Genomic DNA, 16,467 nt, shown 5'->3' with positions numbered 1-16,467 from the left:
TCAGGCAGGCACCTTCCTTCGTCAGTGTTTCGCTTAATTAGCAAATATGCACAAATATGCATATTTTGGTCATGCATATTTAAGCAAAAATGCATATCACATTTTTTTGCAAGATTTTGAGGATTTCATGGTATTTTTATTTTTATTATTATTATTTATTTATAGTTTTTTTTTTCATGACTGAGCTTTTATATAGGGTTGTGACTTACTGTACTGTTAAGAGTACATATACTATCAAACATTAAGGCTTTAAATTAAGGCTCTGATTACTATTGTGTTTACTTTGTCCCACACAATTACACAATATATGAAAGACTTTATAAGCAGAAAATCAGCTGAAGAATTTAAACAATAAATCTTAAAAAGAGATACACCACCAACTTTAACACAGCTTCCTTTACAGTTCCATAAACACTATAAATGAACCTATAATACTCAAATTAGTATTCACAATATATTTTTTTCAAAAGCTTTATTTATATCAATTTACAGTGTGTTTTTACTGAAGCCATCGATGACATTACAGTATTTAGGCAGCTGTTTTTCAGTTTATCATAATTCCCCTAGTTCACCAGAACAAATACATTCATTCCAGTGTGCATTAATATTATCCTTCACTCTACAGTATTCATATATTTTAAAGGGCTATAGTTACTCATATTAAAAGGAACAGCAGCAGAAGCTCCAGCAGTTCTGTTCTCATGTTTCTCCAGGCAGGGCAGCCTGAGACTGAGCTCAGCTGCCGTACTGTGCTTCTTCTACAATTCTAAAGAGTGCTCCGCAGCGCCTCTAGCGGTATGGCGGTAATAGAAAAACGCATACTGGTTCTTAATTCCCCACCGGTTCTTAATCGCCATCTAACACTTGTGGACACACATGAAAAAAATGCACAGCAAGAGTCTGTCCAAACACATCTTAGAACTACAGGCCTTCTGCAAGTGTAAATTCAGGAGTAACAGAATTACAGAATGACTGGAAATACAAGATTCCACTGTGATCAGGGATTTGAGACAAATAGTGTGAGCAAATAGTGTCTCTAAAAGGTCTGAAATTCCTGAATCAATTTAGAGTATTTAACATTTAAAGGCCTTTACAAAGCCTAGATTACGGAGTCAGACTCTCGTGTGCTAATCAGTCCCAGCGTCCACGCAGCGCAGCGGAGGGAATTAACAGCAGGAATGCTAATAGAGGTTGGAATGCGAACTGCTTCAGAGCAGCACAAACAAAAACAGTAATGAGATCAGCGGCTTTGCTTTGTCTTCAGCTGCTATTTTTATCTGCTGCAGAAGTGCTCCTGGCTGCTGTGTTTCAAACAACAATGTGTTGACCACCAGATTCAGTACTGTGGATGCGTCTGGATAAATGAGTTGTACAGTGCATTCTCGAGACAGTCGCACACTAGACGTGCCACACAGCGACGTGTAGCCCTCGGAGGTTCACCACCAAGGAGGGGAACAAACTGCCGCCAGCGCTGCAAAGCAATGTGCACCAGTGCTCAAGGTCTCCTTAGCATTATTCCTTTTATTATTACATTAAATTAAAACCACACCTACGTCACAATAATTGATCATATGGCATTTGACTTGTATGTATGTAAAATGTAAGAAATTCAATAATAATATAAAAAAAAAACTTCACGTGAAGTATACTGGTACTGTACAGCTTATTAACGAACGGCACGTCCAACTACCAAAAACGTGCATGTTGTGCCAGATAAAAAGAAGCTGATCCAATAATCCAGCGGGCTAAGCGCTGCCACTATAATCAGAAGATTGCTGATTCGAATCCCAGTCATGTAGCTTGCCATCAGCTGCCAGAGCCCTGAGAGATCCCAATTGGTTCTGCTCTCTGTGGGTGGGTAGATGGCGCTCTTTCCCCTCAGCACTCCTAGATGATGCAGATTAGCATAAGCCGATTAGTCGCTGCGCTTTCCTTCGAGCAGTAGCAGTTCGAAAAGTGGCGGTGGCTGACTTCACATGTGTCAGAGAACGCATGTGCTTGTCTTCACCCTCCTGGTGTTGGGGCATCACTAGTGATGGGGGAGTCCTAATAAATGGGTTGGGTAATTGGCGTCAAAAATTGGGCATACAATGGGATAAAAAATTGAAATAAAATGCTAAAAAAACGGTAATCAACAAATCAACTGAACTGGCACATAATATTCTCCACACAAACGGCTTCGTCTTTAATATAAACACATCGTGCGATATCGTGCTCCACATGGCGAAAACCTTAAAGTGAGTCGAAGCACAAGATGATTGTTTCTAATAAAGTGTACAGAAAGTGCACTGTCAGTCAGATGAACTTGTGCCACATAACTCAATTCCACTGATTAGCTTTCAGCAACAAATCCAGCATCACTAAATCTGGTTTTGTTCTGGTAGCGTTAAATCCCTGATGATCAGCATGAGCTTCCAGCACCAGTCCCATTAAAACTCAAAAGGCTAAAGCTGCTTACTGTCACCAAGCTAATAAAAACTCAACCACTGCAGCCAACAGCATCTCTTTCTCTCTCTCTCTCTTACTGTCTCTCTCTCTCTCCCTCTCTCTTTCACACTTAAATTTCAATTCAAATAGCTATTTATTGGCATAAATTGTAAATAACATCTGTTGCCAAAGCAAACAATTTAACAAATACAAAAATAAGAATCAGATTATGACAAAAATGAAAGATAATAAATAAATTACACTATTTGAAAAAAGAGCAATGCATTAATTTACATATAATTTATTTAATAATGTATATAGTGATATATGCAGGGTGGTTTAGTGATGTGCGAGGCTTTGGTTTCTCAGGGTGTAGCAGCTGTGTACATATTAAGTATTCTCTATTTAATGATCTGTAACATTCTAATTTATGAATGTAGGAGATTTAATGGAGCCAATGTTTAATATAATCTGATTGCTGTGTTTTGTGGATGATTTGGAGGTGTGTGTGAGGGTGTGTGTGAGGGTGTAGCAGGTGTTGGTGTGAAGGTGGTGGTGTTTTGAGAGGATCTGTGTGTGTGCAGGTATTGAGGTATGGGTCTGGGTGGAATTGGGACGGGTAAGAGTGGAATTTTAAAGCTCTGTTTAACACGGATACAAGAAGAGGAAACTGGCCCAGCTCTTCGTATCCCATGATGTGTCCTTAATAAATTATAGGTCCCTATACTTCACTACAATATAAAAGTATGGGTTTAATAACTGAATTAAATCATTTTTTAGACAGATTTGCATTGGTAGATTATGTCTATGTGTTTAGTGACCTTTTGATGGTGAAATATGTTCGTCTTGCTTTTCTACCAGAGTATCCGTAGACTTATGTTGTCCTTCTGATGTAAATTTATTTATTTATTTTTCTAAATAATTATTTTCATTTATATTTCACTGATCTGTGTGTGTTTTACTCTCGCTTCTGTATAAATGCACTGTGTCTTTCAGCAGCGCTGTTTAGTTGGTTAGCGTTAGGCTAACAGCTAAACATTTGCGGATGTTGTTGTTAGTAATGGTGAAGCCAGCTTGAAGTTCTTTAAATGAACTTTTGCTGTTTATTTATTATTATAGTTGATAATAAACTCTCTTTTTCTCACTTTTTCTCAAAGATGTTATGTTGTTTCCTCTATCATAATATCATGTGGATAAATCATAAATCAAGTTTTCCAATGTGAAAATACAATAAAAGTTTGCTTCAGTTTAGGAGCTTATGTTTTTGCTGCCATTTAAACGAGTCTCCACGACAACTCTCTCACACACACTCTCTCACACTCTCTCTGACTCTTCTCCAGTCTCTCTCTCTCTCGCTCTCTCTCTCTCTCTTACACACACTTGGATGTTGGGCAGAAAGGTCAGGGTGTGGATCAGAGTGGGCTGGTCCTTGCTTTGCTGATTGGCTTTGAGGTTCCTTCGTTCCTCCCTCAGGTTGTTGAGAGTCTGGTCTCTAAGGTGTATCTCCTCTCTAACTGGAGTGAGCTCTCCTCTCAGAGACTCTCTCTCTCTTGCTGAAGCTCCTGCATCTCTCTTCTGAGCTCTAGCAGGGAGTTCTCGAACAGTTTTAGCTGATGGGAAAGATCAATGGATGGTTATGGTGATTTTTTTCTCCCGTTTAACTGAAATCTGCTATGAGAGTTCTGGATTTTACATTCAGTGTTTTTAGGGAGAGGAGTGTTCCTGTAGTTGCATCAGCCATGGCTCACACTCTGTAGCTAGCTAGCTAGCCAGATTAGCACAAGAGCTAACTTGTAAAAAAGCTTTAATTTCTTTACCTCAGTGGTTCTTAATATGTTGATTGAATGAATATTTTCTTTTGAATTTGGTCTTTTGTTCTTTTTCTATTGAATTTCTCATCTATTCAGTAGCTGCAGCTGCTTGTCCGTTTAAGCTAAGTGTAGCTTTTGCTTGTTTTCTTCTGTTAATGGCCCAGCCATTTGTATCCCATAATAAATGATAGGTCCCTATACTTCCCTGCCATATACAAGTATGGGTTTAATAACTGAATTAAATATTTTGCATTGATTTGCATTGGTAGATTATGTCTACATGTTTGTATGTGCGTCTTGCTTTTTTCTACCAGTGCATCCGTACTCTTATTGTATCTGCCAGATGCAGTGATTAACAGACTGAGGTCATAGTATTCCATATTATGCTGTAAGTGTTTTCCTTCTGATATAAATTGATTTTTTCAAAATTATTATTTTTTATTAATATTTCACTGATCTGTGTGTTTTACTCTCGCTTCTGTGTATAATTCACTGTGTGTTAGCACCTCTGTTTAGACAGTTAGCTTTAGGCTAACAGCTAAACGGTTACAAATTTTATTGTAATTTGTCTCTCTCACACTGTCTCTATCTATTCTCCAGTCTCTCTCTCACTCTCTCTCTCTCTCTGTCTCTCTCTCTCTCCCTCTCTCTCTCACTCTCTCACACACTTGGATGTTGGGCAGAAAGGATCAGAGTGGGCAGGTCCTTGCTTTGCTGATTGGCTCTGAGGTTCCTTCGTTCCTCCCTCAGGTTGTTGAGAGTCTGGTCTCTAAGGTGTATCTCCTCTCTAACTGGAGTGAGCTCTCCTCTCAGAAACTCTCTCTCTCTCTTGCTGAAGCTCTTGTACCTCTCTTCTGAACTCTGGCAGGGAGTTCTCAAACAGCTTTAGCTGGTGTTTTAGGTGCTGGTAACGATCACTGGATGGCGGGTTATGGTGATTTTGTCTCCTGTTTGGCTGGAATCTGCTGTGAGAGTTTTTGAGTTTTCCTTCAGTATTTAATGTTTAAGGCTTTTCTATCCTATGAGGTTTTTTTATAGCTCTGTAGGGAAGCTAATTGTTAGGGGGAGGAGCGTTCCCGTAGTTGCATCAGCCATGGCTCAAACTCTGTAGCTAGCTAGCTAGATTAGCACTTGTTGCTTTTTCTCTGAATGTTGAAGTCTTTTGTTCTTTTTCGGGTTAAATTCTTCTCTGTTTAGTAGCTGCGGCTGCTTGTCTGTTAGCTGATTTAAGCTATTTAAGTGTAGCTTTTACTTGTTTTCGCCTGTTAATGGCCCAGCTCTTTGTATCCTGTGATGTGTGTCCCTGGTAAATTATAGGTCCCTATCTATCACTATTATATAAAAATATGGGGTTAATATTTTTAGACTAATTTGTATTGGTAGATTAAATGTATTTAGTGACCTTTTGATGGTGAAATGGTGATTAATAGGATGAGGTAATTGTGTTCCATATTATGCTGTAGTGTGGCCCTTCTGATGTAAATTGAAATTTTTATTTTTTTGTAATACAGCCTTTTTTCAGCTCTGCAGGGAAGCTAATTGTTAGGGGGAGGAGTGTTTCTGTAGTTGCATCAGCCGTGGCTCACACTCTGTAGCTAGCTAGTTAGATTAGCACAGAAGCTAACTTGTAAAAAAGCTGCGATTCCTTCAATTATACTGTTGAGTTTGAGGTGTTTACCTCAGTTGGTTCTTAATAATGTTGTTTGAATAAAGATTTTCTTTTTGTTTTCTAATTTTAAAGTCTTTTGTTCTTTTTCGGGTGAATTTCTCCTCTGAGGCTGCTTGTCTGTCAGCTGATTTAAGCTAAATGTAGCTTTTAGCTTCTACCGAGAGGTAAAGACAATTACCGGATAGTGAGGCAGTCCAATGGTCATACACAGGGCAGGCAGTATCAGAGGTGATCCAAACAGAAATGATAGACAGTCCAGGTAATACACGAAAATTCACAGAGTAGGCAAAGCAAAAATCAGAGTCGAGAGAACAAAAAGCAAGCTCATACACGAGAAAATAATCACAGAGAATAACGCTTTGTAAAGTGGGCGAACCAGGCAATACGCGGCGTGTGTGTGTGTGAGCAGACCCTAAATACTACAGGTAATCTGTATTCAGGACTTCCTGGCCGGGGCAGGTGAGGTGTCACGTGATCAGCAGCGTGTGTGATGTCAGTGTGTGGTGCATTCTGGATGTTGTAGTTGTTTGACTGAGAACCTCCGTTGGAGCTAAGTGTGGAAGGACAGGGAGCGCCTACAACACCAGACGTGACAATCACAAGTTTTCCATAAGTGTTCTTTGGTTTATCTTATTTTTAAAACCCTTTAATTAGGAAGTTGTAAAAGAGCTGAAGGGAAACATGTTCTCTCTCTCTCTGTCTCTCTCTTTCTTGCTCTTATCTTTTTCTCTGTCAGTCTTGGAGTTTTTTTTTTATTCTAAATCTGTCTCTCACCTGCTGTCTTTCACTGCTTCTTGTCTCCTCACTTTTTGCTGTTTAAAGAGGAAGTGTATACGGGGAAAGTGACTGACGAGCTTTGTTGGAATATTCATGTGGGACTGGCATGTCCTGCTAAGCGTCAGTGAGGAGAGTTAAAGTTGTCAGCGTGTTGTGTTTAGTGTTTTTATCAGCTGTCTTGTTAAAAAAATGAGACTTACTTCTTTCATGCTAATAGATTAATAAATAAATAAGCCTCTTTTTCTTTTTCACTCGCATTTTCTCTCTCTCTCTCACTCAGTCTCACTCTCTCCTTTCAGTTGCAGTGATTGTTTACTGTCTGTACTTTATGTTTTATTAAATACCCATTTACAGCAGTATGAAGAAGTTTGGTCTCCCCTGATAATTTTCATGATTTTCTTTTATAAATCATGGGTTGTTCGGATTAGCAATTTCAGTTATATATATTATATAGCACACAGACACAGTGAAGTAGTGCTGGGCGATATGGGAAAAATCATGTGTCATGATGTGGAATTTTTTATATCACGATAACATATATATATGTTTCAACTAAAAACAGATGAGGTAGATGCAGTAGCTAAATTTCTCAAAAGAACAATGCATCTCCATTGTTCAGCTCTCTGGGTTTAATAACGTAAAGCATGTCGCAAACCGGCGTGTCCGCGCATGTCCGTCAAATAACGTAAAGCAGCGTCATGTCGCAAAACCACATTATGAAGCTTTTTTCCGCGAAGATTACTTTATTATCACTTATATAAACCGAGTTTAAAACGTTTCATCGTTGCCTACTTTATATATTTGCATAAATAATTGATGAAATTACTGTAGAAACGATAGGGACGATCAAAGGTAATAACCACACGATAGATACTTTTCTATCGTCCCCACGATATTTATCATCATATCGCACAGCACAACACTGAAGTGAAATGAAGTTTATAGGATTTACAGAAAGTGTGCAATAATTCTTTGTGTGTAAATTTGGGCACTGTTTTATTGATTTGAGTATCTTTAGCACTAATTATTGACCCTTGACCTACATACACAGGTGAATCCAGTTTCCAAGTTTGAAAGGACAGACTGTATAGGAGAGTAATGGTATGCTTGAGGCATGCTAAGGCACATTTGGACAAGTCAGCTTAATTTTGGAATGAGGTGCTGTGGAATGATGAGGCTAAAAGTGCTGCGCTGTTAAGATACGAACACGCCTCTTAAAGAAAATCACAACTGGCACACTGGTTTATTACGAGCTACACCCAAAAAACACACTCGTGATTAATTAAGAGAATTAGTTCATGCCTTTTGCACATGTTAAGCTGAAAAAAAAAATACTTTTTGCACCCTTATGAGAGAAAGACACACTGACACGCCCTAAATCAAGCTGCTTGAGGCACAATTGTCTGGTGTACTATAGATCACTAAAATAGGGCCCATGGTGTTCCATAACATAACAGCTAGACATGGCCGAAAGTGCAGTGACATCCTTGTGAAAATGAATCAGTCAGTTGTATTATTTTGCATATGTTGCTCTATAGAAGTCCAGTAGAACAGACCACTGGTGTTTGGATATTTAATATCACATAGTGTGTTAATGTGTTACAATGCAAATCTGAGACATTAAATTGGGACAAATTTAGATTAGCTATAAAACACTCTGAAAGGATTGATACAATTTGTTGTAATAAACAAATTACTAACAAGTCCTTAGCTAACTGTTGTTTAAATATTTTGAAATATTGTATAATTATCTGAATGTTTAACTGGAACTTGGGTGTGATGCTATTCCCAGCTCCTAGCGATTGTAAGGTTGGACGCAGTCAATTTTTCTTCACAGAAATGTTTCAGCATCTAGTGTAAAGCCTTCCCAGAAGAGTAGAAGCTGTTACTGATAGACTGATTCCCTGTTAATGCCCCTGATTTCTTAGGATGCGCTGTAAGAGCAGGTGTACACGCTTTGTGCTGTCAAAGTGCGGCTTTCTTTTCTCCCTCTACGATTTCCTTTTTCAGGCCAAACTCGGCGGCCTGTTGCTGTCTCCTGAGCTATGATACCTCTGCAAAAATCGATACAGAGCCGACTGTACCATTATATCCAGATAATAATTGCACACTTTCTCTGATAATGCATTATTCCAGGCTTCTACGGGCGAGTAAAACATTTAAGCTTATTGTGCCCCAGTGCTAACTTGCTCAATTAAGCTCCAGCATGCTAAAATGAAAAACGCGTGAGCCGGAAAGCGCTTACAGGAGCTGCATTCCTCATCCAAGGCCAGCTATAGCTTGTGTGAGTCATTTACAACACATACTTAACCACATATTTCTGTGTCTGTATGATCGTCTGAGGATATCTTTCTTTATAAACACCACAGGTCTCTGTAAACTCCTACTAATACTTAACAAAGAAATACCTTGCTATATTTGTGCATGTCCCTCTCGTGGCACCAAACTCAAAACCGACCCAACTACCATATACACTCCTTTTATTTGAGCTAAATGGCTGTTCAGGCTCAGTTTAACCAGATATATTAGCCAGATAATAACCACAACTAGCAACTAATGCATCTTCTGCTGCTACTTGCTAAGCTAAAGTAGCTATGACAGGTCGAGGCATAGACTCCAAAAGACATCTGAAGGTGTCCTGTGTTGTCTGGGAGTAAGATGTTAGCAGAAGATCCTGCTCCTGAAGTTGTGGTTAAACCTCCATGGCTTTTTTTCCACTGCAGGCCCAACCTGTTACTAAGGCCACGTCCAACATTAGTACCCACCTCAACCAGTTGTGCTACTGCACCATTAGCACACCAGCTACCGGGCTCACACAACATTCATAGCATGGTGCTATTAGCATGGCCCAGCTAACCAATAGCTAAGTCCCACTGGCCCAGCTAACCAATAGCTAAGTCCCACTGATTAGGTCTATAATCTCAAATACAGCTTATCAACTAACCATGCTGAGGAAATCAGCCAAGCACAACCATTCTGTGCCAAACCAGTGTTCAGCCCTGCAGTGGAAAAGTGGCCCATGAATCTCACCAATGAATCTTGGGTTCCCACAATCCAAAAGTGTCCTTATTTGGAGCAATGTTCATTGCACTTCTTGTTAGAAAAACATTTTTTACATCTAGTGCCTGCTAGGGATTCCCTTTCTTACAATGACCAAGAAAATTATATAATGTGTCTCAATAAGTGCCCATCTATGTGTACTCTTCTACCCTTCATTGGATCATTTAAAAAAAGGTGCTGTTATAAAGTGCATTATGTGCCACCCCTACTAGACCGTGTCCCAAAGGTGCCCTCTCCAGCAGAGAGTATGCAGTGCAGTATATGGTTTTCTTACAGGTGAAAAAACATGATGAAGTGCCGGCTACAGACCCCTCTAAGTGCCACCAGTGGATTAAATGTGATGTGCTGCCTTCACAATAATGGCATAACATTTTAAAAACTCATTATCAATCATAAACTTGCATCAGTTCCATCCATTTACTTTTTCAGTTTAAAGTGACACCCCCTCTGAATGTACATGTTTTATTCTTTCACCTCTGCTCTTCAAACAGCCTGAGACTGGTACTGGAGATGTACTGACCTTTAAACCATTTCAAGGGCTGCATTCACACCTAGCACTGACAGGCATGCCGGGTGAACTGATCACAAATTATTGCCAAAACACATTCACTCAAATATCTCACATCATTTCCGCTGGACCAGTTAAGGCAAAGAGTATTCAGCCCAAATCCAGATGAGCAGCTACTTTGGCTCCAGCAATGAGTATCACCATCAACATTAGCCTGTTATTGTAGCATGCTCTGCTCTCCTGTGCATAGGGTGGATGCATGTGGTATTGTGGTTATTACATATATTGGTGCAGGGGAATTATGGGAGTTGTAGTGAGGGTCTGATAGGGGGTGCAGGTGAATTATGGGAGTTGGAGTGAGGGCTGATAGTGGGTGCAGGTGAATTATGGGAGTTGGAGTGAGGTCTGATAGTGGGTGCAGGTGAATTATGGGAGTTGAAGTGAGGGCTGATAGTGGGTGCAGGTGAATTATGGGAGTTGGAGTGAGGTCTGATAGTGGGTACCTAAGAGTCTCAGATGTCCAAATGTCAAAGCTACTCAGATCTGTCACATTACATTCAATGCAGGAGCCCACATATCCAAAAGACATTCTTTAGCTTCCATGGGACAGGGCAAAAATCATGGGACACAATACTAGATCCTGTAACCATGTGGCATGTCAATGTTGTCTTAATAAGCTTACATGGTAATTTAAGTTATAAGGAGTGTTTCAGCTAGTACTGCTGCTTTAATTCTTTTTTTTCTTTTTCTTTACTTTTTCTGCATCTTAGAGCAAGCAATCAGAAAATAGCTCATTTTCATTTACCAGTCTTACATGCACAGTACCAAACAATGTGGTTAAGTATGGTCATATAAAATTAATTATAGAAGTATGTCAAAATGGAAAAAAAATAAAATGTAAAATCTGTTCACTACAGTCACAAATACATCAACCAGACATAAGAGCCAGGTTAAAGGTCCCTGAGCATGATGCTTATAGAATTATATATATATATATATATATATTTATATGTGTTGTGTGTGTGTGTGTGTGTGTGTGTGTGTGTGTGTGTAGAGAAAGAGAGACATATATAGATCACCTCATTTCAATATTGACGTTGGTACGACCTTGTTGACCTCTGTGTATCAACAACATCAAACGTCAAGTGGCCACTTGCAGGCCAGAGAAGGATGGAGCAGATTTTTCAATAAGAGCGCACTCGTCCTTGACAGAACACACAATATCCAGTACAAGTCATTTCCTTGGTGATATGCATGCTCAATTTACTTCAATCTACCAGAATAAAAACACAATAAGAAAGATATAATATTGACATAACCAAGAAATCAGTGTCACTGCACTGCTAAGAATAATGACCCACCCCACAAATAATAATATCTGCTCTCTGGTGGTTTTCTCTCCTGTGGGGTCCTGGGTATTGAAGAACAGGGTGAAAGGAGGAGAATAATAAATTATGCAAAGAAACAGATACAGGACTACAATCTATAATTATATAAAATTAACTAAAAATGTCCTGTAGGATCACTGCAGCTGAAAAAAGGGACAATGAGAGTAGAAACAGAGAGGTGATCATAATATAACGCATCTAGCATTAAAAAGGCTGTCCAAAGGGGGCGCTGAGTGGTCCAGCGATCTAAAGCGGGAGTGGGAGATCGCAGGTTAGAACCCCCGCTCATGCAGCTTTGCCATCAAGCTTCCGGCGCTCTTGGCCTCCCTCTGGGTGGGTAGCTGGCGCTCTCTCCCCACATCACTAAAGGGTGATGTCTGCAGCACAGGGCATCTGTGAGCTGATGTATCGGAAACCGAGCCGCTGCGCTTTCCTCTGAGCACGCTGTGATGCTGCTCGGCAATGTTGCATCAGCAACAACAGCTCGAAAAGAAGCTGTAGAAGCATGTGTTAGTCTTCACCCTCCTGGTGTGTTGGAGCATTACTAGTGATAAGGGGGAATCCTAATGAGGGGGTTGGGTAAGTGGCTGTGCAAAATTGGGGAGAAAACAGGAAATTAGAAAAAAAAAAGGATTTCCAACCAGTGGAGTTTAAAAGTCATGTTATAAAAGCTGAATTTACGTCAGTTTTCTCTCGATGTAGAGCAGGGGTCACCCCACAGGTACCGCAGGTAGCCCGCAAGGACCTTATGAGTAGCCTGCAGGCCTGTTCTAAAAATAGTTTTTTGTTGCTATTCTTTTTTTAATCACAGTTGCATTGGTGTAAACTTGAAAATTACAATATAAAAAATAACTTTTTAAAATGTTCCAAATTAGATTAGAGGCAGCCCATGGTTATATATTATTATCCAATATACTATAATATGTAATATCATATTGAAATATAATATAAAATGTAAGTACTTGCAGAGATTTATAAAAATAGTGTTGCATGTTGATATATGTGTCTTCACATAGATGAATATCATTAATTATTAATGATAACATATGGTTAAAGGTAAATTGAGAAAATTTGTAATTTCACGAGCGAGTATCAAACTGGTAGCACTCCAGGTTCAAAAAGGTTGGTGACCCCTGATGTAGAGTGTATATATTGTTAAATTATTAAGTTATATATTGTCTCAATGCATCCAGTCCACTGAAGTGTATAGCACTGGTTATCTGATTCTAGTGGCTCCTGTCAAGTGGTGGATATTTGGCAGCAAGTGAAAAGTCAGTTTTTGACTGAAAAATTAACAATCTGTCTGAGATACTTTGAGAGGGTCTAAACTGTGCTGGGTCAGGAGTATCAGTCAGATCTTGGCGGGTGTTCCCAGTATGCAGTTGTCAATACCTGCCAGAAGCAAAGGTGGGCACTCGAGTTAGTGATTCGAGTTTAAGGCAAATGTATGTCAAACACATAGAGTTCAAAATTCATAAAGAATCTGAAACACAGCCCGGATAAATCTGCTTAGTTTACACTAGCCATTTAGCATAATTACAGCTCTATAAACACATAAGTAAACATATCTGTTTACCCCACGCTAACCCTGACCTGACATGCACTGTATGTCCAAAAGCAGGAGGGTCATTTCAACTAAATGCCATACATCAGCCAATGGCCACTGCATCTTTAGTGATGAATCCAGGTTCTGTTTTGGACCGAGGACAGTCAGGCTTGAGTATATAGGCCTTGTAGTGAAGCTTCAATCCTGCCTATGCTGTGGAGCGATACACTGCTCCAATAAACTGCTGGTGTGATGATCTAGGGAGCATCTCACACGACAGTGTCCCCTAGTAGTGGTATGAGGAACACTAACAGCTCAGCGATACGTGCAGAACATCCTACAGACATACTGGCACTTCTCAGGAGGTGATGCTCACCCACACACAAGGATTTCCCAGGAATGTCTCCACCTGATTGCAACCTTTCCTTAAATTAATTGCTCAATATATATAATCCATACATGTAAAGAAAAGCATAAAATCTCGGCTGTATTTTTTTTTTTGTCGCATACACCAAACTGAAGAGTGTTTCAGCTCAGACTAAAACTTTTTTTTACAATTTAACAATTTGCGTAGCTGACAATCTAAACAAAGGCAATTTACATATATCAGTCTTAAAGATAAAGAAACAGAGATGTTGGTACTAGGCCTGTCAAGGAAGCATTTTTTGTGGACGATATATTATCCCAGAAATTATTGCGATAAACAATATTATTGTCATTTCAAACCCTTTTAAATTCCACTGACAAAATGATAATAGTATACCATAACAAAGCAATTATACTCTTTTAAATACAACATTTTAAATAATTAATAATTCTATTATTAATTAATTATAGTTTGGAAAATATATATATTTTCTTAACCTACTGCAGTCACTGCACACTGCGTGTATGGAGTCACAGCAGTTATTGAAGCATTGGTCATTGCATGACTTATATGAGTACAAATGAACACAATAGACAATAGAATAATAGATATTGCGATTACCAAATGTTATTGAGGTCATGTCTTTTTATTTTATGATCAAGTCAATAATCTAATAATTTAATTATTGTGACAGGCCCAGTTGGTACATGTTGTAAAGAGACCCCAGACTTCTGATAACAGGCAAATCTGGATGAACTGGAGCTCAGCAGGAGTCACCAAGGGCTGTTCTGTATCAACAGGAGGGTTTGAGGGTTTGGGGGAAAAGATCACAACGTGTGTGTGAGTGTGTGTGTGTGTGTGTGTGTGTGGCACTGGCATGTGCGAGGCAACCAGACAGGTCGCAGAGCCGCATCAGACTCCTGATCAACCAATCAGAACGCAACATCCAAAACGTGGAGCTGTGTAGCAACATGTGAACTAAAAGTAAAGGGGTACACACACACACACACACACACACACAGCCTGCATCAACAAACTCACACTAAACCCTCAGCATGTGTATCCTTATGTTCAGCTGTTCCCCTCCTCTTTTCTTTCTCTCTTGATCCTTCATATCCACCCTCTCTTCACTTTCCTGCTTTCTCTCTGTCATTCCCCCCTCTGCTTCTCTCTCTCTCTCTCTCTCTCTCTCTCTCCTCATTCCTCATTTCTCTTCCTTCTTTCTTACCTACTCTCTTATTATTTTCTTATTTTTTGTTTCTCTCCACCAAACCAATTCCTCTTGCTCTCTCTGTCTCTCTCACCTTTTTCCTTAACTCTCTTTCTCTCTGTCTCTCTCTCTCTCGCTCTCTTTCTCTTACACACATCCCTAAATTCCCTCCTATATTTCCTTCCCACTCTCTCCCTTTTTCTTATTTTTTCTCTCTATCCCACATTTATTCTCTCTCTCTCTCTCTCTCTCTCTCTCCCATCCCTGAACCTCCCTCTCTCTGTATGCACAGTGTATGTGTGCATGGATTGTGTGTCCGTGTCCATGTGTGTGTGTGTGTGTGTGTGTACATGGTGTGAGTGTGTATGTGTGTGCGTGCGCGCGTGTGCGCTCTTCACCGTCTGATGTTCCAAACACCGCGCGCAACAGGAGGCACACACACATACACACACACACGGAGAGCCTGGCATTTACACACGCGCAGGTTGGCACCAGGACGGGCACAAATGGGGACGGGCAAACACGGCGCGCGCACGAGCAACACATTGACTGCCTGGTCGTGCCCTCGCGCTTCACTCTCTCACGTGCATCTCACGTCTGACAAACGCGCGCGCATGTATATGTATCAGTATGTGTCTTCTGACAGCGCGTGTGCGCGCGTGTGTACGGTTATGTGCGCGCACGCGCGCGGCTAGTGTGTGTGGTGACCTTGTGCGCGCGTGGTCGATACAGCTTCCCCTTCAAATGAGCGAGCAACACAACAAGTGTTCTCCAGGCTCGCGACCGAGAGTGTGGGCGCGCGAGATAGGAATAAAAAGACGAATGCACAATGTTTGTGTTTTTGTGTGTATGAGTGTGTGTGCACGCTCGTGCAAGCAATTCATCATCATCATCATCATCATCATCACCATCATCATAATCAGGATCGATCATCCTAATCAAGCGTGCACGCGCGTGCCAGCCACAGCTCAACCCGTGCACGAGGGCGGTATCTGCCTTTCTCCGGGGTAATTGGGAGGTAATTAAGGGGAGGGGCAGAAAGAAAAGAAGCGCGAGACCCTCACCTTTACTGTCCTCGTCCTCCCGGTTCAGGTGCATGGCTGCGTCCTGCGCGCGCGACGCGGGTTAATTGTCCTTCTGTATCCGCGCGCTGAGAACAAAGTCAACAATTAAATTCCCGTCCTTTCCGGTGGAGAGCGAGCACGGGCGCGCGCTCACAGCGTGCCTCACTGTCAGGTAGTCAGCTGCTATCTCTCTCTCTTCTTCTCCTTCTCTCCCTCTCTCTCTCACTCCCTCTCTCTTTCGCCCTTCCTCCCTCTCTCTCACTCCCTCACTCTCCCTTCTTCCCTCTCTCTCTCACTCCCTCTCTGCCTTCCTCTCTCTCTCTCTCTCTCTCTCTCTCTCTCACTACCTCTCTCTGTCTCTCTCTCTCTCTGTCACTCACTCTCTCAATCTCTCTCTTTCCCTCTCTCTTTCACGCACTCTATCTCTCTCCCTCTATTTCTCTTACTCTATCTCTCTCCCCTTCTCTCTCTCCATCTCTCTCTCTCTCTCTCTCTCTCTCTCTCTCTTTCTCTCTCAGTGATAGGCCCACTGGAGGTGTCATGGAAAGATTGGGGATGATTTGGCATGAACTTGTTTTTTTTTTTCATTAAATCCAAAATTAAAGTTGTATCTCTCATCAGTGCTTGATTTCATGCCACT

The 16,467-nt window shown here is 40.7% G+C and overlaps 1 protein-coding gene across 2 annotated transcripts in view; it reads right to left on the bottom strand.

The window, feature by feature from the left end:
- Window positions 1-16,091, bottom strand: part of syt7b (synaptotagmin VIIb) — a 189,760-nt gene extending 173,669 nt beyond the window's left edge. The window contains exon 1 of one of the 2 annotated variants that reach the window (XM_022669486.2): window positions 15,828-16,091. In XM_022669486.2, coding sequence (XP_022525207.1) covers window positions 15,828-15,861 — 34 coding nt within the window. In that variant the 5' untranslated portion in view covers window positions 15,862-16,091. The remainder of the gene's footprint in view (window positions 1-15,827) is intronic. The other variant, XM_049465809.1, reaches the window with a different exon arrangement.
- Between the last annotated feature and the right edge of the window lie 376 nt (window positions 16,092-16,467).

Source organism: Astyanax mexicanus, chromosome 16, assembly GCF_023375975.1.
Source record: "Astyanax mexicanus isolate ESR-SI-001 chromosome 16, AstMex3_surface, whole genome shotgun sequence".
In the NCBI taxonomy this organism is placed as follows: Eukaryota; Metazoa; Chordata; class Actinopteri; order Characiformes; family Acestrorhamphidae; genus Astyanax; species Astyanax mexicanus.
This window is presented reverse-complemented; position numbering and strand designations above follow the sequence as displayed.